Source organism: Doryrhamphus excisus, linkage group LG13 (assembly GCF_037039965.1).
Source record: "Doryrhamphus excisus strain RoL-2023G ecotype Guam linkage group LG13, RoL_Dexc_Guam_v1.1, whole genome shotgun sequence".
NCBI lineage: Eukaryota > Metazoa > Chordata > Actinopteri > Syngnathiformes > Syngnathidae > Doryrhamphus > Doryrhamphus excisus.
This window is the reverse complement of record NC_136369.1, coordinates 4762774-4789539: the sequence shown is the minus strand read 5'-3', so window position 1 is coordinate 4789539 and position 26766 is coordinate 4762774. Positions and strand designations below refer to the sequence as shown.

Here is a 26766-nt window from a genome sequence, read left to right as displayed (position 1 = left end):
TATGTCTTCTCTCTAACCTCTATTCCTTTGTCACCCATACCAGTATGACTTCCTCTCGTATACAAACAAGCATGAATGGAAAACCTACATCAGTGTCCAAAATCACAGGATGCTTCTGTCAGGGCAATGAGAGAATGGTTTTGTCTGTTTCTTTTCAACTCTCTTCATGTGTCCTCTCATTCTTCCAGGGCACTGCAGCTCCTCCTTCCCCCTCTCTCATCCGCCATCCCTCCCTCCCTCCCTCCTCTTCTTCTCTGTCTCTGCTAGGTGCAGCATGCATGTGAGTGTGTGCGAGGCAGCAGAGTCGCCTGTGTGTTTACATGTCAGCCCATCAGTGCTGCTGGATTGAGCTCATCTGGAAAGGACAAAGACATGTCTCGGATGCCCCAATTTACAAGGGATTCTCATCTTTAGCCCTCAGATCTGAGCCTGTCTTGTTTGCTGCATCCCTGTCTCCATGCTTTTGGAGGCATTCTGTATTTCCTTAGCAACATGGAGCTGCCTGAATTAGAATTCTCTGCATGACAGTCCTGGTAAGTACTCTGTCTCTATGCTGGGCTTTGAGCTCTGAGGCATCGGATCAGATTTAATATGGTGCAGTGGTGGGGCCATATGATAGCCAGTAAGCAAATTGATCTCAGGAATAAAATTGGGTGGTAGGTAGCGGCAGGGATAGAAAGAGGGAGAATTGTTCACAGAGGAGAGCTTCAGATCTTATTTGTGCTTTGTCATTCAAATGGTTTTCATTTTGTTTTGAGCTATATGCAATGTGTATACAACACACATTCATGGTCCGCAAGTATGTCTGAAAGCTACCATCAATACAGAAATGCTGGTACACACACACTATAATTTAAGAATGTACAAACAGGGAAAACTACAGTGCATTCTGTTTTTGTCACAGCTGAAGGTGCCAGGCTGAGAAGTAGCTGTTTAGATTTTTTTCCCCTGTTGTACCAGGAAAGATTTGATGCTTGCTAGGCTCATTAACATTCATGTTCCTTCAAATGCCAGTAAACTCTGCCAGAATCACACTTAATTTATTCAGTGCTACCTTTTGCTGTTGGCTGTTTCCAGTGCTGATGAGGAAACCTCTGATTTGCCACGAGTCATATCAATGGGTGGCGGTGGAGGTACGGAGCTTTGGCTTAGGGGAAGAGGGCTAGACTTTGTTTGATGATTTATGCAGGCTATGGATGATCTCTCAGATTTAAAATCCTACCGCATGTAATATTTGCGTAAGCGTAACTGTGGCTGCAACACTCCTGCAGGGAGACAGTTTCAGTCTCTCGGTTTTTAACATTGCATTAATAACTCATGCAGACCTGACCTCGGAGTCAAAGGTCTACTCTTTATTGTCAAGGCCAAGCTATAGCCATGATTTTATTGTGATGACTGTTTAGAATCAATGCTATGAGAATTGCTTATGCATGTCTGCTGCTCAACACCATTTCTCTGGAAAGAAATGAGCAACACATTCGTTTTTTTTTCTTGGCAATCCTTAGTAATGTTAGTAATATACAAGAACCTTGGTTAGCATACACCGCTGGTTAGAGTGTTTTTTGGTTTACACTTTTTGGGTTGTCGTACAATGTGGTTGTCAAGTCCAGCTGTTTATTACGTAGTTCTATCACAGTCCATCTTTTTGTTAGTATGAAACCAGAAGTCATTGTTCCCCACCTCCGATGTCCACCATCAGCGGTTGACTCTGCACGTATTTGCGAACTAATGCAGTTATGCCACAAGTCTTTGTTTTTCTTAGAGTTTCTTAAGAATGTCCCTCTCCACATTGCTGTTCGAATTTTGCGGCTTTGTTCAAAATATATTAATGAATGAATTATACTGTTGAATATGTGCAATTATTAGTTAAAAAATAGGCATGTAAGATAATTTTGTAAAGATTTAAGTGTTTTATTTATTTTACGAAACAAACTAAAATACAAATGTGATTTTCTACACTGGTCACTCGATGTCAATGTTACTGTTACTTCACTGTTCAGTGAAGCACACCACTATCAGACTTGATCTCTGGAACAACAAGCTTTTATTGCAGTTTTGCATTATCTCACAAAAGGAACAATAATAATAACAATAACAAAATGATCATTGTGATAATAATAACACTGGTTACTGTTGTGACTGTCATCCACCCCAAGCGAAAACTCAACAGTGAACCCCCAATGTCACTTTGCCTCCTGCACATGTTCGTATCACATTTATTAGCTTACCTAATGGTAGTCCATCATATCCAATGATGTTATTTGTCAGGCTTGGCTGCGTGGCGCGGAGGTTGGATCCTAGGATGCAGGACTCAGGTAAGATTTAACAACTTTAATAGTCCAGTCGAGTGAGGTACAAGTAACTAAGGGCGACGGAGCACAAAAGAGGGGGCTCCGTAACTGAGTTCAAGCAGGCACAAAACAAATCACCACGAGAAAAGGTAAGCAGTCTTAGAGGCACGCGGGCTACCGGACGGGTAGGAGGGTGCGTGGCAGAGACGTGAGCAACGCTGAAGGGGCACAGGAGCAGGGCCACAGCTAGGAGCTGGGCTGTCACGTCCACAAAGGAATAATCCAGCACCCTCCTGCCGCAGCTCAGTGCCTTAAGAAGGAGACCGGAAATTAGGACGATTGGCAACAGCTGCACCCGTCAGGTAGCTCCGCCCAACTCAAGGGAGGTCCACATCTGCAGATGCACAAAGAGAGCCGTAAGAGTCCAAATAACAACAAAACCTGGACGTACCCCCAAACAGAAACACAGGGTAAAAGCACATGTCACTGCGCATTATTATTATTATTACTTTTACCATTAGTGAGTTTTGAGGTGACTGAACAGTCCAATACAACAGTTGCAGGGTCTATTGCAATAGGGGCATACAGTATGAAGTTAGTGACCATCTTCCTCCTCTGGCATTTCCTTTCCCCCACCTCGCTCCTCTCCTCGCTCCTGTCCAGCATGACAAAGTTGCCTCCAGAGAGTACGATCCGAGGCAGAGCTTTCTAGCTGTGTGTGCTGCATTCCACACCTCCTGAGCGTTATCTTGAGCAGGTCCTCTCCATTTTTAACCCACTGCAGTTTTCTGGCCATGGTGTAGTTGACCATATAGCAGTTGTTGTAGAAGTCTGTCACCTGGCATTCTGATGGTGTGGCTGGCCCATCACAGTTGGTACTGAAGAAAAGTGGCATCTACGGTCTTGCAGTTCTATCCATCATTTCACGCCGCTCTGATGTGTAAGTTCTCCAGCTGTTAGACTTGTATGTATTTCTGTAAATGTGTCTGTGTTGAAGCTTGGACACATTCATAGCAACACACACAAGCAGTAGACTATTTTCATTCTTTATTGTCTCTGATGATGTGTACTTTATTGGGTAAAATGGGTGAAAAGGTGACGACAGGGACAGGGATGTCTAGAGGGCTCTAATAATTTTAAAACTCATATTTAGGAGGTGAACAAGTTTTCTATGATTTAGGAATATTACTTAGCACAGGGGTCTGCAACCTTTCATATCAAAAGAGCCATTTTACCTCCTCGCTCACTAAAGGAAAATAAAGTCGAGCCACAAAACAAAATTCAAAAACAATATCTTATAAACTTTCAAAAGTTTATACCTGATGCCTGAAGAAATGTCTAGCAACATGGTCACATGCAGAACGAACTGTGAGTCTCCCATAGTTTTGATTGAAGAGGGAATTTTGGGGTATCAAAGTAGTTCAGAGGAGAAAAAGCGGGGTTGATGGAGTACTCTTGCTAGTATACGATCTTGCTAATATAGAAGATAAATTGACATAAATATCCATGTAAATTAAATGTAAACTCAGTTTACATTTGTTGACAAACATGTTTCCTTAGCACGGGTGTTAAATGCTAGCAACAACAAAGCGGCTGGGTTGCTAACCCCTGACTTAACACAAATGCAGTCGTCATGGTCAGATCTGGAACCAATTAGCTGCAATAAACAAGGCATTACTCATTCATTCATTCATTTTCTACCGCTTTTCCTCACAAGGGTCGCGGGGGGTTCTAGAGCCTATCCCAGCTGTCTTCGGGCGAGCGGCAGGGTACACCCTGGACTGGTCGCCAGTCAATCACAGGGCACATATAGACAAACAACCATTCACACTCACATTCATACCTATGGACAATTTGGAGTCGCCAATTAACCTAGCATGTTTTTGGAATGTGGGAGGAAACCGGAGAAAACCCACGCATGTACGGGGAGAACATGCAAACTCCACACAGAGATGGCTAAGGGAGGAATTGAATTCTGGTCTCCTAGCTGTGAGGTCTGCGTGCTAACCACTCGACCTATGTGCAGACAAGGCATTACTGTCTATCTTTATTATTCTTTCTGTAATAATAATTGTGAGAATTTCATAGTTCCTTGACACAAATGACATTTTACAGTTTCTTTAAGAAGAAGCCGATGAAAAAAGGAAGAAAAATAAAAAGGAAAGGCATGAGAAGGGACTTGATGCTTGAAAGTGTAAGAAACGTAACTAATTATATTATATATTACGCGATAACCATCTTGAACATGTGCAACCGCCTGTTTAAAGAGCTCAGGCCAGCACACTCAGCACACCGGGAAAAGAAATATTAACATATTGACTGCAGCACTGTTGGAGGCCCCTGGCCACATACCGTATGTTAATGAGACACAGACTACTGCATCCCATATTTGGAGTGAATTGGATGAATACATAATGAAAAAAACGACACATTTCCATAGCAGTAGTAATTTTGATGTTGATATCACTGCTTCGAAAGATCACAATGATTTGGAGTGAGACAATTTTTGTACATATTTGAAAACTTTGTGTCTTGAGCATCTTTGTCTGCTAATAGAGGACTTCTGCATAGTTCAAGGCCCACCAGGAATACACATAGCATTGGATACAATCCCCTTTTTTGGTATGATGTGTTTTTAGGATCCCACTTACTCCCCTTCCACCACCCTGGCCCAGAAAGCAAACCTGGACCGCATCCTAATCTTATGTGCAACATCAGCCATCCTGAAAAGAGGAAGTGACTACAACAGTGACTTGGAATGTGGTGAGGTGACCATCAAGGCAGATCTGTCACTATGTACTCAAGTTTGTGTTCAACGAATGCATTTAGAAAGTCAAATTACTGCTGCTCTGCGGCCAACTCGCTCATTTAAATAAGTCATAAAAAACATTTTAATAATAAAATCTTTGCACCAAATATAAAAGTCAAGGGTCGTTAAGCTGGAGGACTGTGGCTGCCTCATGTTAATGTGCATGTTTTTACAGTCTAAATCACAATAATACACATCTGAGCTGACCAAGGAGAAAAAATATTCTCTGATTTTCCTTTGTCTGCATACACACATACATATAGATATATGCATATGTACACACACACATATACACGTATATTTATATATAAAATGGAAAAATTATAATTTATTTTATAAACTATACGTCTGTATGTCTGGCACTACTGCTCTAGTTTTCGTCAGTGGAAAAAATGTGAATGATTAATTACTGTTATATTTTCATATTCCCCAAACTGGACTGGGGCAGCAACTAATTAAAGCCACCCAATGGACTTTGAACACAATGATTCTCTGTTAACACAAAACCTGATGTATTGCTTCTTTTACATACAGTATGCTCCACATTTTCTTGCTATCACACACTTTGAGGCAAAGAAACAATGTCATTATCCTTCTATGAAGGTCAATAAATAGGTTGTCTTAGAAATTGCTTTAAAAAGGGAAAAAAACTCAAATAGGTATGAGTCTGATTTATGACTATGATTTTGCGACTTCACTCTCACATTTTTTCAAAATATATTAATTAATAAACCATGCTGTTTTGTGGTTTAATAGAGCCTATTATTACATTACCAATATGCATATTGACATATTATTGCATAAATTCAGCATACAAAGCACAAAAATAGAAAACCCAACTAAAATACAAATATAAGGACTTCAGAAGATGCATTGAGATGCTGTATATAGTATTCTACACTGGTTACTAGGTGTCAGTAAGTTCTGTGAGACACACACACACGCACCAAAACAGAACAAATAATTTTATTGCAGATTAGAATTATCTCACAATTATCCATATTTAGAAGATTGTAAACGTGTTCTATGCTCAAAGTACGATAATATTGTATTTATAAATAAGGAATATTACAAAATTTACTATCATGGTTGGTATTGGAATCAGTAAAGATATGAGATATATATGAGAGATATCTACCTAATCAAACAATACAGACTGTATAGGCCAGACTGTATAGGACTAGGATGTAATAATTGAATTGAACAATACGTATACAATGCAAATAGTTTCTCTAGAAAGCTCTTAAAGAACCTATTAGGATAGGATATCAAATAATACTTTTTATGGTATAAGCTTGCACTTAGAGCGTTTTAAAGCCTGTCTGCAGGTTTTCAGTCAATTATTTCAGTTTGGTTGAGTCCCTTTGGCTCACACTGACCCTGCCATATAAATCAGGGGGGGCTCACAAAAGCATTCTGTCACGATGTGGGCGTCACCCTCTTGTGACAGCTCCTTTAGTTTCCTTCTTTGCCTCAGTTCGGTTTTCATGCCCTTATTTTGGTTCAACTTCCTTTCTTGTTCCCTTCTGCTCTCTGACTCAGTTCACACACCTGTCTCTAATTTCCACTCCCTATTTAGTTCAGGTGTGTGCTCTTTTCGTTTGTGGCTTCATTGTCTTTGTGTTTGGTTTGCCCGTAGTTGCTGTCTACATTCCTTAAATGCCATTAAATTCCTTTTACCTACATTTTTTGGTCCTGCTCTCTGCATCCTGGGGTCGCATCGCTAAGCTCGCAAGCCAACCGTGACAGAATGAAGCCACCACAAGACGACCTCGCGGAGAGCGATTTCGATGTTCATTGGCAGATCTTCAAGGCCTTGGAGAAGGAAGCAGCCATGTTTACCCTGGAGGAGCTGGAGGATATGGTTTGGGGGCCGGACGGCACGCTCATCCCCATGGCGTGGGTGTATTCGGGACCCGCAATGGACAAGCCGATCCGACCACGACGCCGACGCACGTCTCGGCCGACCTCTGCAAAGGGTTTGCGTGGCTGTGAGGTGAGGGCACCCCCTTCCTCCACGCCATGCCACGCCAAGGCGGAATTAACCCCCCACGCTGTCGCTGAGTGCCGGCCCATCACACCACTAGTGATGGTGCCCCCTTTACGACAGCCCGCTGAGCCCCAGCCGCCTACCTTTTCAGATTCCCTGTTGCCCCCCATGCAACACGAAGAGGAGTACGGCACACTTTCCCCTCCTGTGCCCGAACCACGCAGCCTCAAGGGTTCCCAAACCCCGGCTCCCGTGCCAAGCTGCGTGACGGCCCAGATCCCTCCTGTCCCCAAACCACGCAGCCCCAAGGGTTCCCAAACCCCGGCTCCCGTGCCAAGCTGCGTGACGCCCCGGATTCCTCCTGTGCCCAAGCCGCGCAGTCTCAAGGGTTCCCAAACCCCGGCTCCCATGCCATGCTGCGTGACTCCCCGGATTCCTCCTGTGCCCAAGCCGTGCAGTCTCAAGGGTTCCAAAACCCCGGCTCCCGTGCCAAGCTGCGTGACTCCCCGGATTCCTCCTGTGCTCAAGTCGCGCAGCCCCAAGCCGCAGCATCCCCTGGCTCTCCTGTCCAGTGGCTTGATGCTCCAGACCCCTCCCGAGCCCAAACCCCGCCTGAGGTCCCTTGTAGACCTGGTCCGGGCAGCAGAGCGGGCTGAACTCAAGACCCTCCTCCAGGTCCCCCTCCTCCCGTCCCAGGTTCCACATCCAGCAGCATACGGCGTCTGGAATCCGCCTTCGGAAGGGGGGGCTAGTAGGACCAGCAGTGCGTCGGAGGACGCACATCACACCCCGTCCGTGGAGTGTGGGGACGATGCCCTCTGCTGGTCGCCCGAGGAGGAACAGCCCACCGGACCTCCAGCACAACCGGTTCTCCCAGCTGGCCGGGATGTGCTGTCCGGTAGGTTACCTCTCGGCCAAGACTCACTGTGCTGTTCCTCTGCTCCACAGTCCAGCCAAGACCGAGAGTCCGTTCCTTGTGTTCCGGCGCCACCTCTTCCACGGTGGGACGCCACGCCGCCGCCTCCTCCGGCGCTACCTCTTCCACGGCGGGACGCCCCGCCGCCGCAGCCGCCTCCTCCGGCGCCACCTCTTCCACGGCGGGATGCCACGGCGTCGCCGCAGCCGCCTCCTCCGGCGCCACCTCTTCCACGGCGGGACGCCACGGCGTCGCCGCAGCCGCCTCCTCCGGCGCCACCTCTTCCACAGCGGGACGCCACGCCGTCGCCTCAGCCGCCTCCTCCGGCGCCACCTCTTCCACGGCGGGCGGGCCTCCCCAGCCAGGCCCACCACCCTGGCCGGCCCCCAGAGGGGTCCACCCATGGCTTCTGCTGGGCCTGCCGTCATGGCCATCCTCCAGAGGAGCCCGGTTCCCTTCGGGCTGCTCACCCTGCGGGCCGCTCTCCTGCGTGGCCTTGCCACCCTGGCCGACCTCCGGAGAGGTCCGGCCAGCAACCCACCTCCGGTCCCCCCGCCTCCCATCCCTCTTTGTCTGTGGACTTTTTGGACGTCTGGGATCCGTCCTTAAGTGGGGGGGGTACTGTCACGATGTGGGCGTCACCCTCTCGTGACAGCTCCTTTAGTTTCCTTCTTTGCCTCAGTTCGGTTTTCATGCCCTTATTTTGGTTCAACTTCCTTTCTTGTTCCCTTCTGCTCTGACTCAGTTCACACACCTGTCTCTAATTTCCACTCCCTATTTAGTTCAGGTGTGTGCTCTTTTCGTTTGTGGCTTAATTGTCTTTGTGTTTGGTTTGCCCGTAGTTGCTGTCTACGTTCCTTAAATGCCAATAAGTTCCTTTTACCTACATTTTTTGGTCCTGCTCTTTGCATCCTGGGGTCGCATCGCTAAGCTCGCAAGCCAACCGTGACACATTCCACACATTGATTTTCTGTATTTCCTCTCCGCAAAGTTATATGCAATGTCTTCTATTGGTGAATGGAAACCTCCATGTTAAAGCCAGACTTACATAAGCTAAAAAAAGTTAGAAAGTAAAAACCTTCCAATTATACTGTATATCCATGAATCGTTTACTAAACCATGATCGTTGGCCATCACTTCAGTCACAGAAACTACATCTTTGTTCCGAGTTTTACTACAAACTAGGGCTGTCCGATAATATTAGATATGCAGTGGAATCGTTTTTTTCTGCCAATAGAGTGTCACGTTCTCAGTTGGGCCTGGATCCCAAACGCGGAGGCAGGATGCAGGTGAGTACTCTCCATGGCATCCATCAACTGCTTCTCTACCTCCCACTGAAGCCCCCCCAGGATACGGGACTGAGGAAGGATGGTCTCTTTGGGAGGTTCGTCCGAGGGAGGGGAGTACATCCTGCAGAGGGCGTCGGGCTTGCCGTTTCGGGAGCCAGGGTGGAAGGTCAGGGAGAAATCAAACCGGGTTAGGAAGAGCGCCCGGCGTGCCTGCCGGGGATTGAGCCTGTGAGCAGAACGGAGATAGGCCAGGTTTTTATGGTCCGTGAGTACAACAAAGGGGACCTCAGAACCCTCCAGCCAGTGCCTCCACTCCTGCAGTGCCAAGACAATGGCCAATAATTCCCTATTGCCAATGTCGTAGTTTCTTTCTGCCGGGTTCAGGCGACGTGAGAAAGCGCAGGGGTGCAGCTTGTGGTCTGTGGTGGAGCGCTGGGAGAGGACAGCTCCCACGCCGGTGTTGGAAGTGTAACCCAGCCAAAGCTATTGTTTATGTTAATTAGTATAAAAAAAAACAAACAAAACAAAACAACAATGAAAGAGGTTTGTTTAAAAGTGTTAAAAGCCTTTAAAAGGTGTATTTGTATAAAACATAATCTGTATTTCATCATTAGTTTGAGGAGTTTTATTTTGTGTTGTTTTGTGTTAAAAAGCAGTGTTTTCTCTGTGTATTCTGTGACAGCATTTAAGGGGTTAACCCAGTGGGGACATAGTTGAGTGGAACACGAGCCCGGAGGAAAAGGAGGGAGGAGGAGGTGAGCGACGTGGGGGGTGGCTAACGTGAGGTGTGCGAACGAAAAGGGACAGAGGCAGTCTGTATTTTCTTGATAAGCAGCTTTTCAAAACTTGTGTGTTTGGGGTTTTTTAATGATTGTTTCCACGACAATCAGTAGAAGAAGACCATCGGCACGTTAACGGAAGAAAGGAACCTCCACAAGGCGTTTCGGTATCGTTTATTGTGCAACAAGTTAGCGCATGCTAACAGCTCTGCAGGCGTAGTCTAGAGGCTGTTCGCAACAAGTGAGCCGAGTGTGCTAGACTAGTTTAACTTCTCCAGTTAGACCTTGAGTGGGGTAGTCTGTTCGTTTTCATCCAGAAGACACAAAGAGGACAACCCAGATAGAGCTAACGACCAAGGCTTCCCGGCTACCGTAGCTTTCTGACAACGAGGGATGCAAGACTGTGGCTGGACATAAACATCTGTGGATCTGCTGTGTTCCTGCACGTGAGTGACTGACATCGGAATATACAGAGACACGTTTCTTTTAATTTGCTTTCCAAGGAGTGAAGGGGCCGTATTGGTTTTGGGCCACAACGAACACTAGCAACGACCAGGCCTGCAACGTAAAGTGTGGGGTTAACAAGGTGTTTAGCTTTGCCGGCTTTGGAGGACAGTGTCTGAGTGTGAGTGTGTGAGTGGTGTGTTGTGGGCCCACAAATTAGTATAGGTGTCTATTAGCTCAAGTAACTGTAAGACCGGTGTTATTCCAGGTTGTAACTAAGGATGACATGTTATGTTATATTCTGGTAAAGACTATGTTCTTTTTTGACATTTGATATATTGCACAACTTTTGAATTAATTACTAAATAATTGATAATTATTTTTCGAAAAGTGGTGTTGTGTGAATTCATTTACTTACCTGTCTATTTCGTTTAGCACTAAGGATCTGCATACTTAAACAGTTAAAAGAAATTCAAAATAGTTAAAACTGAGTTGATCAGAATTAGATTAATTGATTTAAAAGAACCCAAAAGCCCTCTCCTCAGTCACATGACTACGAGGGGACGCTACAGAAGCATCAACCTCGACAAAATTGAGACAGGGGGTCAGGGCGAGCAAGGACAGGAGCAGAGGTGAAATGCGAATAAAGGTCTTCAAAATCGGCATTAGCATCTGGGGTCCACACAAACAGACTCTTAGTGGATGTGAGCCTGTTCAAAGGTTCTGCAACCCGACTGAAGTTCTGAATAAAGCGGTGGTAAAAATTTGCAAAGCCCAGAAACTTTTGAGGGTCCTTCCTTGATGTAAGAGGGGGCCACTGGACCACAGCCTGGATCTTGGCAGGGTTGGCTCCAAGTGTCCCCTTCTCCACAATGAACCCCAGAAAAGAAACCGAGGGAGCGTGGAACGTACATTTCTCTGCCTTGACAAAGAGTTTGTTGGCAAGGAGCCTCTGTAATACCAGCCACACCTGCTGAGTGTGCTTGCATGTTCAAATGAAATAAAACCATAACCATAACCATATTATTGAGAGCGAGGTAATCAACACAAGGGCGGAGTGACTTATCCTTCTTCTCGACAAAAAAGAAACCGGCAGCTAACGGGGACGAAGGGAGCGAATGAGACCAGCGGCGAGCGAGGAAGAAATGTAGTCTTCGAGAGCATCCCTCTCAGGCTTAGACACGTTGTATAGCCGCGAGGAAGGGAGCGCGGCGCCTGTCCTGCTCCTGGAAGTCCAGGCACTTCTCGATGCGCACCGCCAGGGCAATCAGGTCACCCGGCATCTCCAGGGGAATCATATGGTCCCTTGTCTGCTCAGCGAGCTCATCGGAAAAGACGTCCAGGAGGGCTGAAGGGTTCCAGTCACTCTTCGCCGCAAGCACGTAGAACTCAATGGCATAATCAGAGACGCGGCTGACCTGGCGAAGTCTCAGGAGGGTGCAGGCAGCCTCACGGCCGGGAGGGTCTCGTTGGAAAACTTGCTCCAATGCATTCGCAAAAGTGGAGAAAGAGGAGCAGATGGCTGAGCGTCGGCTCCATTCGCCCGTGGCCCAGGCTCCCGCCTTGCCTGTGAGGTGGGAGGTGGCGAAGGCCACTCGGGCGCGCTCAGTAGGGAAAGCGGCAGCTTGGAGCTTGAAATGTAGCTTGCACTGGGTTAAAAAGGTGCGCACGTCACCTGAGTCCCCAGGGAATTGCTCTGGTCTCGAAAGTTGGGGACACGTGGCTGCTGAGCTGGAGACTGCGACCGAAGGAGGAGGAGGATCCGGCGCTTGTGGTGCGACGACAGCCGGGTGGACCTGAATGCCGGACAGCACAGCGCCGAACTGAGCCCCGAGTGCGGCCATGTGAGCGTCTTGTTGCTCCGCTAGGTTCTGTACGCTAGCTCCAAGTACGCCAAACTGTTCCTCCTGGTTGGACAGGCCCATGGCTTGGAGATGAAGGGATTCTTTGACGGGGTCCGCGTCAACGGGGTCCATTCAGTTGGCGGGATTATTCTGTCACGTTCTCGGTTAGGCCTGGATCCCAAACGCGGAGGCAGGAGGCAGGTGAGTACTCTCAAGAGTTAATTGAGTCCAAAGGGTAACAAAAGGCGATGGTGTCGAAAAGGGTGCACCATGGAATAAAAACACACAGAGCAAGGCTGGTGGAGGCGAGAGCCGCTGAACGCATAAACTACACAAACAGGGTTTCGTAGCATCGGGTGGCGAAAGAGAATAATCCAGCGATGGCCAGCTGTTAGAGATGAGTTTAAGTACTGGACAAGGGTCATCAGCTTCAGGTGCGTTCAGCAGCTCCGCCTCCAGCCAGGAGCAAGCGATCTGGAGCAACAGAAATGGACAGGAGGGAGACAGAGGCACAAAGCAAGGGCAACCGGACGTGACATAGTGATGATTTCACATATGAACAAGCTTGCTAGCTCAGTATGTTAGACGATATGGCACAGTTTTGCTTTCAAACTGTAAAACTGCAGTTTGCAATGAATGCGCTGGCTATGCAAGGGGGGAATAGGGCATCTTCCTTTTACTTCCAATATGTTTAGTTCATACTCTGTTCTTGCATGACTTACTAAATGAGCCTAGCTTATAATATCTTCATAATTTTTCATACTTTGCACTTGTCTTTGTTCTTATATGAATGTTTGTGCTACATAGAAATGTGCAGTTTACCAAATTTACCAGCATTATTTCATTCAATTCTTATATGTGAAATTATTATTTATATTTATTGATAAGAATGTGTTATTTTAATGGACTGTTGGTCATGATTTTTAAAATATTTGGTTAGACTAGATCAGGGGTCGGCAACCTTTACTATGAAAAGAGCCATTTTACCCAATGCCCACTGAAGAAAAATAGCCTGGAGCCGCAAAACATATAGTATGTTTAAAACAACATTGGAGGGAATTTGGGGGTATCAAAGTAGTTCAGATAAGAAAAGACGAGTTGGAGTACTCTTGCTAGTTTTGGAGATAAACTTACATAAATGTATGTGTAAACTACTGTAAACGTAAAAACAAGTTCCCATGCCGCTGTTTTTAAATTATCTCGAATTTATTTTTTAGATTTGTAGGTAAGTATTACTTGTTTTTCTTCATGTACTGAACTGGATAGCAGTCAGAACTCACTCAGGATGCATTCATGGTCTCAGACAAAGTTGGATTTTTTAAAACTCATTACAAAAGACGTGCATTTTCCCCACTCGGGTGTTAAAAATATTCAAGCATCGCAAAGGGAGCCACAATAAAGAGTCTGAAGAGCCACATGCGGCTCTGGAGCCGCAGGTTGCTGACCCCTGGACTAGAGGTTTCAAAGAAATATAACACTTGGGGTATTTTTCATAATTTGTACCTGACATTAGTGTGAGGGAAGCTGCACCATCGGTATCAGTTGATAACAGTTTGGAAAACAAGTGCTGGACAATATTAGTATATCGGATATTCGTAAGAAAGCCACTATCGAGCATCTCTACTAAAAAGCCATTAACAAGCCTCTTGTTCCAAACGACCGTTTCCTATGACCACACTTATGATGGCACTTCATGCCTCTCGCCTTGTGTAGCAATTGGCCAAAGTCATTGATACGGCGCGTTTTCCGCCTGTCTTGCCTGCAGTAATCCAACTTTCCGATCATAAATTTCAAAAGAAGACAACTCACTGAAAAAAAGAACACATATATGCAGTGCAACAAAGTGCTTACATGATGTGACACATTTATACCGTCAAAATAGTTTAATAATCTTTTTAAATGCATGGTGAAAATATACTGGTTTTGAAAAAATAAATGTGTATTTTGCACAACAGCAATCTAGGCCAAACTAAGGTAAAATTTCACAAATTCATAATTTCTTAGTGATTATATAATGATTGTTGCATGTGTTAATGTTCTAATGTCTGGCTATCATTATTGCATATGGAAAAAAAATATGTGAGGCATTGCATTGAATGAAGGCCAATTCCACCTACCAGGTGTTAGAATTTTGGAGAAGCATTCACATGATGTTCTGTAGTCTACCCGATGTTGTCTGCTCAAAGCAGCTACCTGGCTTAGAACTGACCTTTTCTTGCTATCACCCCGAGAACCTTACCTGCATTGAGGATGAAGGCAGTTAATTACATTTTCTCACCGCTGAGAACCCCTACACTTGCAAAATAAAAACTGAACCTCATGTAACATTAAAATAGGAAATACAATATAGACCTATTAATTAAAAATAACACTGAGGTATTTAGCCTTGGTTATTCAAATAAATTGTTCTGGGGTCCACATTTTCAAAAAGCTGAGACCCGGGGAGGCTAATAACTAAATGGTCTGGGACTGCCATGGCAATCTCCTTGTATTCACAGCGTACCATCCAAATGATTTTGATTTCCAATGTTACTACTTTACTAATGTCTTTAAAACATCTTTAATGTGCTGTAATTGACAGAAATGCTAAAACATTCATTCTGTTAGTAGTAATGACAAACAGAGAAATGTGAGCAATCACAGGTAAATCCCTAAGACACCGACATATTTATATTTATTCAGCGAGCGTCTCTTTCTTTTTTTCTTCTCTTTGAAGGAGATTCATGAGACAAGAGGAGCCAAATATATACTCCGTATGGATGCCGTGGCTCCTTGTGGTTGGCTGATAAGTGTGAACTCATTAGTAGGCATTATACTTTCAACTGCCGTCGAGTTCCAATTATGCATGATGTATTTGACAATTAATACAAAAATGCACATGCTGTTTCAGGCAGTTGCATTAAATAGCGGTTGCTGTTATTGTTTATTGTATTGAAATGTGCCTGACACTCTTGAAACCCTGCCTGAATAAAATAAAGATCAAGGGTAGACTGATCCCATGCTGCTCAGTATCTCAACCAGAACAGTATTTCTCTCTCCAGCATTTGATTCAGGGACTGAGGCTCACATTAGACGATGCCATTTTATTTTAGCCTTGTGTGGGTTTTCATGATAGAACTAAAAACCAAGCAAAAATAATATATTTGCATTAATGAAGTTGATGGACCTGGATCTGACAGTATTGAACGCAGTCCATTGCTATGGCAATGCAATATTCTATGAAAAAATCTGATTCCAACATAGGTGGAGTACCAGCCAATCGCAGACAAACAATTATTCATACTCACAAATTAATGTGGGAGAAACCGGAGACACCCGGAGAAAATCCAGGTATGCACAGGGAGAACTCCACACAGAGATGACCATGTGATTGACTGCCGACCAGTCCAGGGTGTACCCCGCCTCTCGCCTGAAGACAGCTGGGATAGGCTCCACCATGCCCCCAACCCTGGTGAGGATAAACCAAATAGAAAATGGATGGATGGATGGAATTTGGCTCCCTATCTATAGCCTAGCTTCTTGCTTTGGAACAGGTGTGTGTTCGAAATAGGCATGTGCCGGTATGAGATTCTGACAGTAAGAGCAACAATATCACAGTATCATGATCTCGAAGATGTGTTATTTTGAAATATCTTCATTGAACTGTGACTTTTTTAACCATGGTATACCTTGAAACCGGTAACCGGTAACAATAGGCAACAAATGTTATTGCATTCCAAAGTTCCTTTGCCATCAATAGTGACTCCCATGGCAAATCATTCTGCAAGATGCAATTAGAGGTAACATTTGACCCACTCAATAAAACCATTATATTCCTGTCAGATTTTTGTGTCGCCACCCATTAAATTTATTATTTATCTAGGATTAAATCATCAGTCAAGAAACACCAAACTATGCAAGGTTATTTTTTTTTAATCATCACTATATCTCAAGAAGGGGCTGCACGGCAAGCCAGTGGTTAGCACGCAGGCCTCACAGCTGGGAGACCCAACTTCGATTCCACCCTCGGCCAAATCGTTGTGGAGTTTGCATGTCCTACCCCATCCATGTGTGGGTTTTCTCCGGTTTTCTCCCACATTCCAAAAATATGCTGGGTTAATTGGTGACTCAACATTGTTCATAAGTATGAATGTGAGTGTGAATGATTGTTTGTCTATATGTGCCCTGTGATTGGCTGGCGACCAGTCCAGGGTGTACCCTGCCTCTCGCCCAAAGTCAGTTGGGAAAGGTTCCAGCATACCCTTGTGAAGATAAGCGGTAGAAAATAAATGAATATATCTCAAGAATGTTACAATTTCAATCATGAAATGTTCAATCCACCTGTGAGTATTTACAATAAATAGAATAGAAAAAGTCTTTATTCAGATCTCTGTAGATTGAGAGAACAAGAAGGTGGTGAGTTGTTGCATATGAACTGTAAACTATAGTAAGGATGTTTTTAGTGTTCACATCGTTTACTTATTTCAGCAGAGCAGCAGTGAACAAAAAGCACAGACTTTCTCAGATTGTCGTACAGTGAGCATCCTGTTTCCATTGTGTTACCATGGAAGCAGTGAATAATGATCCAAAAAAAACATGTGTTCTGCTGATATGAAAAAACTTCATATCAGAAAATCAGCTTCCCAGCCTGTCCAGTTAACACAGCTGAAGATGAATGCCTGTGGAGCTTATACACAATATACACATTTCAGTCATCATTCAGACACACAACTTGTGTGTGAGGGCATTCGCTTACGATAGAACTTCTATAAACATCATATCTGCATGACACTTATATTTCTAGTGTACCTTATCTTCCTCTGATATGTTTTTTTTCCCATACCAAATAATGTAAATGGTTTCTGTCATAAAGCAGCAGATTTCTGAAGTCACATTTTAACACAGTCATACAGCTGGTCATATACACCCACGTCTCAGCTGTAATGTGAAGGTGAAGCACATTGCAGATGCATGACACAGCGGTCCATCTTTTGCAATAATTAAGAGTTATGTGTTGCTGTTGTGGAACTAATATCTTTTCGAGCAGGGAAATCCATGCAAGCTAATCTCTCACCTGATATTGATGTCGCTGTGCTTTGAGCTGACTCTTTGTGAGCCAAGCAGTGCTTTATGTTATGCATCAATACAGCTTCAGTATAGACCTCTGAAGTTTTGAGGTGTGATTTCCCTGCTGCATTCACACAGTCTCATTAGCAACGAACAAATGATGATCATTCATTATTAAACACTGTATCATTTTTAATAAACTACTGATTAAATCAATGCTTTATATTTTTAGTAGAACATAAACAGAATATTTGGGTGCAGTGCCCACCATTCTTGACCAAGGGCAAACTCACTCTTCCAAAGGACAGACAGACACATGCACGGCGAGACCCCTAGTGGTGCACAAGCACCTGCCCTTTTGTCCTGCATGAGAAAAGTGTCCTTTCTGTTGTTGGAGCCCTTTTTTTCATTTGTTTATGAATAAAAAAAATAAGTGTGTCATCTCTCCATACATCTTTTCATACAATTATAAATATATGATTTATTGTGAGAATTCTTCCCTGACCAACCCCCACCACATTGATATATTAGCATTTGAATCATTTGAATACATGTCATATTCCTATTCAGAGGTTGAACAACAACTACAATTGGTGTTCTTTCTACATTTGCAAGAAGACTTTCGTTTTTTTTTTTTTTTCGTTGCTGTAATGTCTTTTCATTATGTAAAATTAAGAGTGACCCAGTAATACTTTTCACTTGCAATACGATTCCCAAATCTTGAGTATCGGCAGATATTGGTATCGATGTCAGCACGAATCACACTTTTATGACTTACCATATTATGTAGTGTGGAATGTAAGAAAAGGATTGATGACGTGATACCACTTAAACAGAGAACAATAGTCAGCAACAGTAAGTATTAGAAAACTGACCCATTTCTTTCTTTTTACAACCTGCAGTGTTGTTTTTATGATAATATAGTGGAGGCTACACATCATACACCGAGGCTCGAAGTGTTTAGTGAAGCGAGGAGTGACTTTTTGCCATCATGACGTTGTTTGTGATGGTGCTTCAAAAATACAACGACATTCAAATGCAATGTCATGGAAACATGACACGTTTTAGACACAGCTGCATCATCTTTTGCAGGCGGCCACACTGCCGACATCACTCCCACTCCTTGCTATAGCTAGCACACACTGGGCTGTGTCTGGCTGCTGCCAGATAGAAGTGCTGCACTTGAGTCTGTGGACTACTTGCATCTGACTGCCAGTATTAGACTTTAAATGCAGGCCGATACTTGTTTTTTTAGCCGATATCAGAACGATATCCAATATCAATATCAAATTGGGTACCCCTATTTAGAATTAGCAAATGTCATTTTTCAGTTAGGTCGTTTATCCGGTATCCTCCCATGTTCCCCCCAAAAAATATGTGGCTGCGTAGAGGGCTCTGCTAAGGTTACAGCAAATCCTGTTTTGAGCATGTAAACTACACACATTATGGTATTAGTACAGTATGTAGTTGCGATATGTTGCAATTTGACAAAGTTTAGCAATTGATGTTACTATCACTGAATGCTTAGCCAATCATAACGGCGCCACTGAAAATTGTGGGTCACTTCTCTGGGACTGGTTTTTTGTGTGTGAACGCTACAGACATGTACTTAAATACCAGATAGTCATCTTATTCGGGCAGTATTTCAACTTTTGCCAATTTGTATGCAATCTTGTTTGTAATTGAGAAAAATATAGACTCGTCTGTTCTTTTAAACTACTATTGGTAACATATGCTGGTGTTTGTGTTATTTTATTTTTGTTTGAAAGTAAAAAGTCATCTTGAGCGGCATACCGCATGAACAGCAACTAAAACAACAGAAAAACCTGAATGCACTGATGCATCTGGATTGATTCATCCATCTCTATTCCGCTTGCAGACATTTGGTAAACCATTCAGAGTGGAGACCTCTATCCCTCTTTTTACAAACCCTGTGGCAATAGCGAACAGAGGCATGAAAAAACAATGTCAGAGGGAGCGATGCAAGCTGTCATAGCATAAATAGTCCACTCATATTCTTCTCAACTACACCAATTCAAAAGAAAAACGAAGGGAAATTCAATACACAGTATTGAGGGAGATATATTGATATTATTATATTAATATTATTATATATATTGATTAATATTAATTTCCTCTCACTACTCCAAAGTATACTTTAAAATGATCATACAAAATGCAAAACAACACCTCATGAAGTCATTGGTTGTTTTTATGACGATTTATGTGCATCTTTTGTTTTTGTCTGAGCACTATCTCAAGGTCAAAACAAAGAAGTGTTATAGTGAGAAGATCTGTGCTGTAAGGCCGGATTACACAGATAGCTCCTCTGTCCTTACAACAGTCTGCATCATAAATCATGCATGCGCTCTGGTAAGAAAATCACCGCAGCATTTGCATTCGTTTTCTTTCGATTAGCAAAGATAGGGACCACATAATCATTCGTATTTCTGCCTTGACACGGTAAAATCACATTATGTGATTATGTGGCAAAGAGATAAACACGTTGATTTTATGTATTAATTCTTAGCAATATTATTTTTCACTTAAAGCCTTATTCAACAATGGGATTTCACTGTGGAGAAGTCCCTGAATGATATTTTCCCCTTTTTTTCACAATTTGCAAAAAGTAACACTTTTGCCTACTTTTGCCTGAACACTAGAAGGAACTGCTTTTCCACTAGGGATGGGCCGGATACTCGTTATAAAAGATATCCACATTAATGTTTAAAGAAAATGCTCTATGTATTCACTCTTCATGCTCTGTGATTGGCCAATCACACAGAGTGACTGCCTCTCCCTAGACAGACTTTGCTGGCAGTAGCCACAGAGGAGTTGAGCAGTGGCTCATTCACGTACACGGTGCAATCTGCAAGTTAAAAACAGCTTGTGTAACGTTGGTCACACTGCTTCCACTTAATTGGGTTTTCTTCAGCTTGCCTCTATTTTGGTTTGTATCTAAAGTTACTTGGTAAACTTGTCTCATAAACATACCGGAAACGTGCAGGCTTGTGTTACGTCAGTCACTTATGCATCAAGGGAAGTATGACCAATTTTTTCCTTGAAATGTATTTTTGTCTCCTTCCATGAAGTCATCATAAAACAGGTGTGCTACTTAGTTGGCAGTACACAAACAGTGGTAACAGTAACCGATTGACTGATGCATTGATTCGCCACAACATGAGGTGCACCTACACAGTTGCTGCATCAAACACTCTTCCTGTATGGCTATGGTCAAATGTTACACCCCTCTCAATATATTGCAGTATGCACATTGCAATCTTAGACTTGTTTTGTACGCGGTGCATTTCACAAGAGAGCTGTATACGGCTCGTTGTGTCACTGGCTGTTTTTTTTTTCCCGTCTGCTCCCGTCTAATTTGGCTAGTGAGACAAAGTCACTTGGAAAACTTTGCCTGGAGTACTGAACTTTTTTTTTTTTTTTTTACAAAAATACAGTGAACAAGGCTGACAGATGATTTCCCTGTTTGCCAGCATTGCATGTTTGCAAGAATCACAGATCATGAAAAAATATAAAGTCTAACAGATCACTTACACACATACACAGTACACATATAGCCGAATAATAATAAATACAGCAACTTCACATCAATCCATGCCAATTTCAGAATTAAAATAATGTACTGATGTAAGCCCCACCAATTTCCACGCCCACTCTACAGTACAGATATGGATAAAGATCATTTAGATGAGTGAATAGATACAGATAGTGGTGTACTCACTCATCAATATGTACTATTACAAATATTCTTCTAAGGTAAAGTTGTCATGTCCTTAATGCACTCCATGAATGTTTGAAAAATAATTTGGTGCAAAAATAACCTTTCTTGTCTTCACTATTATTAAACGTGATATCTAAAAGGAGAATGGGAGGCAGCCAAAAGATTTAAAAGTGCTATATATGTACTTTGACAGCCTATAAAATATGGCTACCTAATTTGTTCCAATTTTCAGACACATTTCTGTATAACGTAAAGTATAAAAGAATCCCATGCAATCCCTTGTCCTCAGTTGGTCAGCTTTTGGCAGCTCTCGGTTATCTTATTGCTAGTTCAACATCTTAGCAAGGACTGGGTGTGTTGTGTTGGCAAAGACTTTGCTTTTTCAGTTTTTGGCTATTTTGGCAGATGCTCAAAATTGTTTAAATGCCGGTGTGTCACAGTGTTAGCGTATATAAAGTATGTAAAGTAAAGCGTATGTTCATAGTGGTTAAATGGTTCCAAATCCCACTGTGAAACATTAATTAGGATAATGAGTAGGAGCCCTTATTTAGAAATGCAATATTTCCTTAGTGCGCCGCACAGTGATGAGTGGTGAGCATGTTGGCCACACAGTCAGGAGATCAGGAAGACAAATGTTCAAATGTCCACTTGTGCATCTCTGTGTGGAGTTTGCATGTTCTCCCCGTGCATGCGTGGGTTTTCTCCAGCTACTCCGGTTTCCTCCCACATTCCAAAAACATGCTTGGTTAATTGGCAACTCCAAATTGTCCATAGGTATGAATGTGAGTGTGAATGGTTGTTTGTCTATATGTGCCTATGATTGGCTCATTAACACCCTAATGAGGATAAGCGGCATAGAAAATGGGCGAGTTGTCTGACAAACATTACATTAACACTACTGACACCTTATGACTTATTACCAGTGGAGAAAACACTATATGAGTGATGAGTGATTGACGGATAATCAACCCCACCGATAATATCGGCTGTAATTCAGCATTTTGATACATACCGGCATCAGCCATTTTCAAAAAAAAATTACGGCCGAAAAGAAATCAATTCAAAATTGGGTTGTTTTGGTCCTGTTGCCGCTGAGCCTCTCTGTCTGCAGCATCGGCCCACCCACCATCTGATTGGTTAACGCAGAGCCACGTCCAAGTGACAGCCAATCAGCAGTGAAAGCTGTGTATGCACTGTGCTCTCAGACACTTTTGTGGGTGAAGCAAGTTATGTTCATATCCGGCGAGCATAACAATGAGCACTTCGATGGTCCAGTTTTGGTCCAGTTCTTTGTACCATTTTTGTGAGCCGTGGACACAAAGTCTTGCCATTCTCTCCAAAACATCCAAAAAATGTCCTTAAAACTCTTGTGATGTTGACCGGCGATTACACCGAAAACAAGTATTGTTGGGATGACGTAACAAATCAAGGGGCTACAAGAGAATGGGTCTTTAAAGTGAAATTATCTTCAAAATTTCTGTGATTGGCTGGCCACCAGTCCAGGGTGTACCCCACCTCTCGCCCCGAAGACTGGATAGGATAGGCTCCAGCACCCCCGCGACCCTCGTGAGGCTAAGTGGTAGAAAATGAATGAATCTTCAAAATTTGGCAAAAAGTACATATCATTTGCTTAAATATGCATATTGACCCTATTCAGGCCCTGTTTAAATACAAAACAGTATGATTTATTGATAGATATTTTGGAAAAACTGTGATAGAGTGAAGCTGCAAAATTGGTGAGGGATGACTGTATATGCATCAATGATACAGAGATGATTTCTGCACTTGTGTACAACCGATTAACATTTTTTTCCTCTCGCTCTATAGGGTAGCAGTAGGATGGTCACTGCTGAGGCAGGGGGGCACAGCTACTTGGTGGCGTGCTGGCAGCCCATCCTGATTCTGATGCTGGGCACTGTCCTTTCTGGCTCGACCACTGGATGCCCTTCCCGATGTGACTGCAATGCCCAGGAACGCTCAGTTGTGTGCCATCGAAGACGATTGGCTACTCTTCCTGAAGGCATCCCCACTGAAACAAGGCTTCTTGATCTGAGTAAGAACCGCCTAAAACTTCTTGGGCCTGAGGAATTCATCAACTACCCACAGCTGGAGGAGCTCCAACTGAATGAAAACATAATTTCATCCATTGAGTCTGGAGCTTTTAGCAACCTTGTGAATCTACGGACCCTTGGGTTGCGCAATAACCAGCTCAAGCTCATTCAGCTGGGTGTGTTCACTGGCCTCAATAACCTTACACAGCTGGATATTAGTGAGAACAAAATTGTCATTCTGCTGGACTACATGTTCCAGGAACTCTATAACTTAAGGGTATTGGAAGTGGGTGACAATGACCTCGTTTTCATCTCACCACGATCGTTTCATGGCCTCAGCAATCTTGAAACCCTCAACATTGAGGGCTATAAGCTGTCGTCTGTGCCCACTGATGCCCTGAGCCATCTGCACAACCTGCTGTCACTTCGATTACGCTATCTGAACATCACTGCCATAAGGGACTACTCCTTTAAGAGGCTGTATAGGCTAAGAGTACTGGAAATATCACATATGCCTTCCCTGGACACCATGACCCCAAAATGCTTGTTTGGAATCAACCTGACCTCGTTGGCAATCACAAACTGTAATCTTACTGTTATTCCCTATCAAGCTATCAGTCACCTAAGATATTTACGATTTCTGAACCTGTCTTTCAATCCCATTCATACTGTTGAAGGAAACCAACTTCACAATCTACAAAAGCTGCAGTCCTTTCATTTGGCTGGTGGCAGATTAATTGCCGTTGAACCTTACTCATTCCGAGGACTAAACCATCTGCACGTTCTCAATGTTTCCAGTAATGGGTTGAACACCTTGGAGGAGTCTGTCTTCCACTCAGTGGGCAATCTGGAGACGCTGGCTTTGCATGACAATCCTTTGGCATGTGACTGTCGCTTGCTCTGGGTTTTCCGCCGGAGGTGGAGGTTAAACTTTAATAGACAGCAACCCATCTGTGCTTCACCTGATATTGTGCATGGAAAGGAGTTCAAAGACTTCCCAGATATCCTCCCTTCTGATTATTTCATTTGCCAGAAATCAAAAATTGTGGACAACAAAGCTCAAGAGAGCCATGTGGATGAAGGAACTACAGTCAGCTTTGCTTGCCAAGCTGAGGGTGATCCAGCCCCTGTCATAATGTGGCTTTCTCCGAAGAAAGACTACATTACCACCAAAACTATGGGGTCAAGACTGTCTGTGTCTGATGACGGTACATTGGAGGTTCGTTATGCCCAAATTCAAGACAACGGCACTTATTTGTGCATTGCAAGCAATGCAGCAGGCAATGACACCAAAGTTAGCCATCTTTTTGTACATAGCTACTCCCCGAATTGGCCTCATCAACCAAACAAGACATTTGCCTTCATTTCCAACCAGCCGAGTGATGACGGTGCGAATGTTACCCGGACCACGATTCCATTTCCATTTGATGTTAAGACATTGATCATTGCAACCACCATGGGGTTCATTTCTTTCCTTGGCGTTGTACTGTTCTGTCTTGTAATTCTGTTTCTGTGGAGCCGAGGAAAAGACAACACAAAGCCAAGTATAGAGGTTGAGTATGTTCCACGCAAAGAAGACACAGAAGAGGCTAGTCCGACCGAGACTTCCATACAATTCAATATGAAAATCATGTGAACCACAAAATGTGGCCAAGTCGTGTAGACTTAAAAACTCAAGTTGGGATGCAAGACTACAAGTTGGGATGCAGGCCATCTTGCTTCAAATGTGTACTTGAGAGATAGCAGTTGCACAGCAGCAAATGCATCTTGGCCCAATATACCCCAATTACTGTTTCTTGGTTAATTTTGATTTTCTTTTTAACAAAAAGTGTAAAAAAAAAAAAGAAAATGTTGAATTTCTGTACTGGCAATACTCAAGTATGTTAACATGCGCACAATTCTGATGACTATATGTAACCAAATTAAGGTAATTGTTGATGAGGATGTGTGAGTGAGAAGTGACAGGAGTCGGATTGCAGGTAGGTTGATTTTTAGCACACAGACTAAACAAAAACTAGTCAAAACATTGCTAAGCGTTTGCACACTTGTAAATTTTCAAAGCACAATAGCTTAATAAAACAATAGTTGAATGTGACATGAACTATCTTATCTTGCTCTCTCGTCCAATCTCAAGGAGACATTTGTTTTTGGATTATTAATTTGGCAGTATGTAAATTTATATAATGTAGATAATTTAGACAATAAATAAATAAACCAAAATTTCACAGTAGTACTGTATGCATTGGTTGGAAAGCAGTCTTGTCATATAATTCCTGTTTACTACCTCCAATCTTGTGTACTTGTTTGTTTTGTCAGAAAGATTTGAAAAAGATACTGTATTCAAAAGAGACCACTAAAACATAACTGTCTCTCATATTGTGTGCTCATCCAATATTGAAAGCTGTGTTATATTTATTCTGGTCTAATAGTTTATGTCAAATGAGAATTCCCTTAATCTGGTTACACTAAAATAAATATTGTGCATGTTAACACACAGATCAAGAAAAATAGGAGTACTACAGTGTGAGATATTTCCTGCCATATTTCCTGTATCTGTTTTGATATGTTCTTCTAAATGTTTTTTTTTACAGATATTTTAGTCTTTCCTTGTACATTATGCTACTGCACATAAGCAATGCTTTACATGGCTGTGGGATTTGAGAATATTAACCTCAAGAATGGATCATCATCAACAAATATATTTTTGACCAAACAAGAGACCGGGTATATTGTTTATCGAGTTTCCAAGTTGTTGAAATTCCAAAACAACTACAATTTGGTGTTACATCAAATATGTAAAATTTACTCTGTAACTAAGTCTTGAGGTTATACTGTATATTGTCACCAAAAATATATTCTATTACTCTCATAAGGGTAGTCTAACTTCACACAAAGATAATTTGCTCCCAAGTTTTGACGGGGAAGTTCAATTCAATAAATACCATTTCATTTTTTTGGTGGACTTCTTTTTCACCCCTACAAAAGGTCATCCAAAATGCATGAAGAGTTGTATCCTGGGACTGGAACTGTTATGGTAAATGGATGGATGGATGGTAAATGGTAAGAACTCATAAAAAAAGCTGCGCATGGCAACCCATGTGCAGTAATCCCTTGTTTATCGCGGTAAATTGGTTCCACACCCAACCGTGAATTCCTTATTTATATTATTAGGGTTGGGCATCGATCATCCATAATTACCGGTTCTGAATTCCGATTCTTGATTGGACAAAAATGGCCAAACACCAACCAAGAAGATGTGTTTGTTTCTGTTTCAACTTGCCCCACCCTCAACCATGGACAGTGTGCGACAGCGCTCGCTAGTTTGGCTGAAATTGTGCAAAAAGAAGGAGGATTATGCGCAGGAGGAGGCAACACTCACAGGATTAAATACCTCCAAGTGTAGTACAAAGTGTGTCCCATTTTTGACACGCCACGCCGGACTATTCGCCCCATTTTTGATGCGCTACGCCAGACTTCTTCTAACCAATCAGGTAAGCAAAACAATAAATTATGTCAATCTTATGCAAACATTGAAGCAGCAAAACAACTTTACTGTACACTGCGA

The 26766-nt window shown here is 43.0% G+C and overlaps 1 protein-coding gene across 1 annotated transcript; it reads left to right on the top strand.

The window, feature by feature from the left end:
- The first annotated feature begins 262 nt into the window (after positions 1 to 262).
- LOC131139639 (leucine-rich repeat and immunoglobulin-like domain-containing nogo receptor-interacting protein 1-B) lies at positions 263 to 25919 on the top strand. The gene is made up of 2 exons (XM_058089425.2): positions 263 to 533; positions 22978 to 25919. The coding sequence occupies exons 1-2, from the start codon at positions 522 to 524 to the stop codon at positions 24835 to 24837; spliced, it is 1872 nt and encodes a 623-aa protein (XP_057945408.2). The 5' UTR covers positions 263 to 521; the 3' UTR covers positions 24838 to 25919.
- Positions 25920 to 26766: the final 847 nt, after the last annotated feature.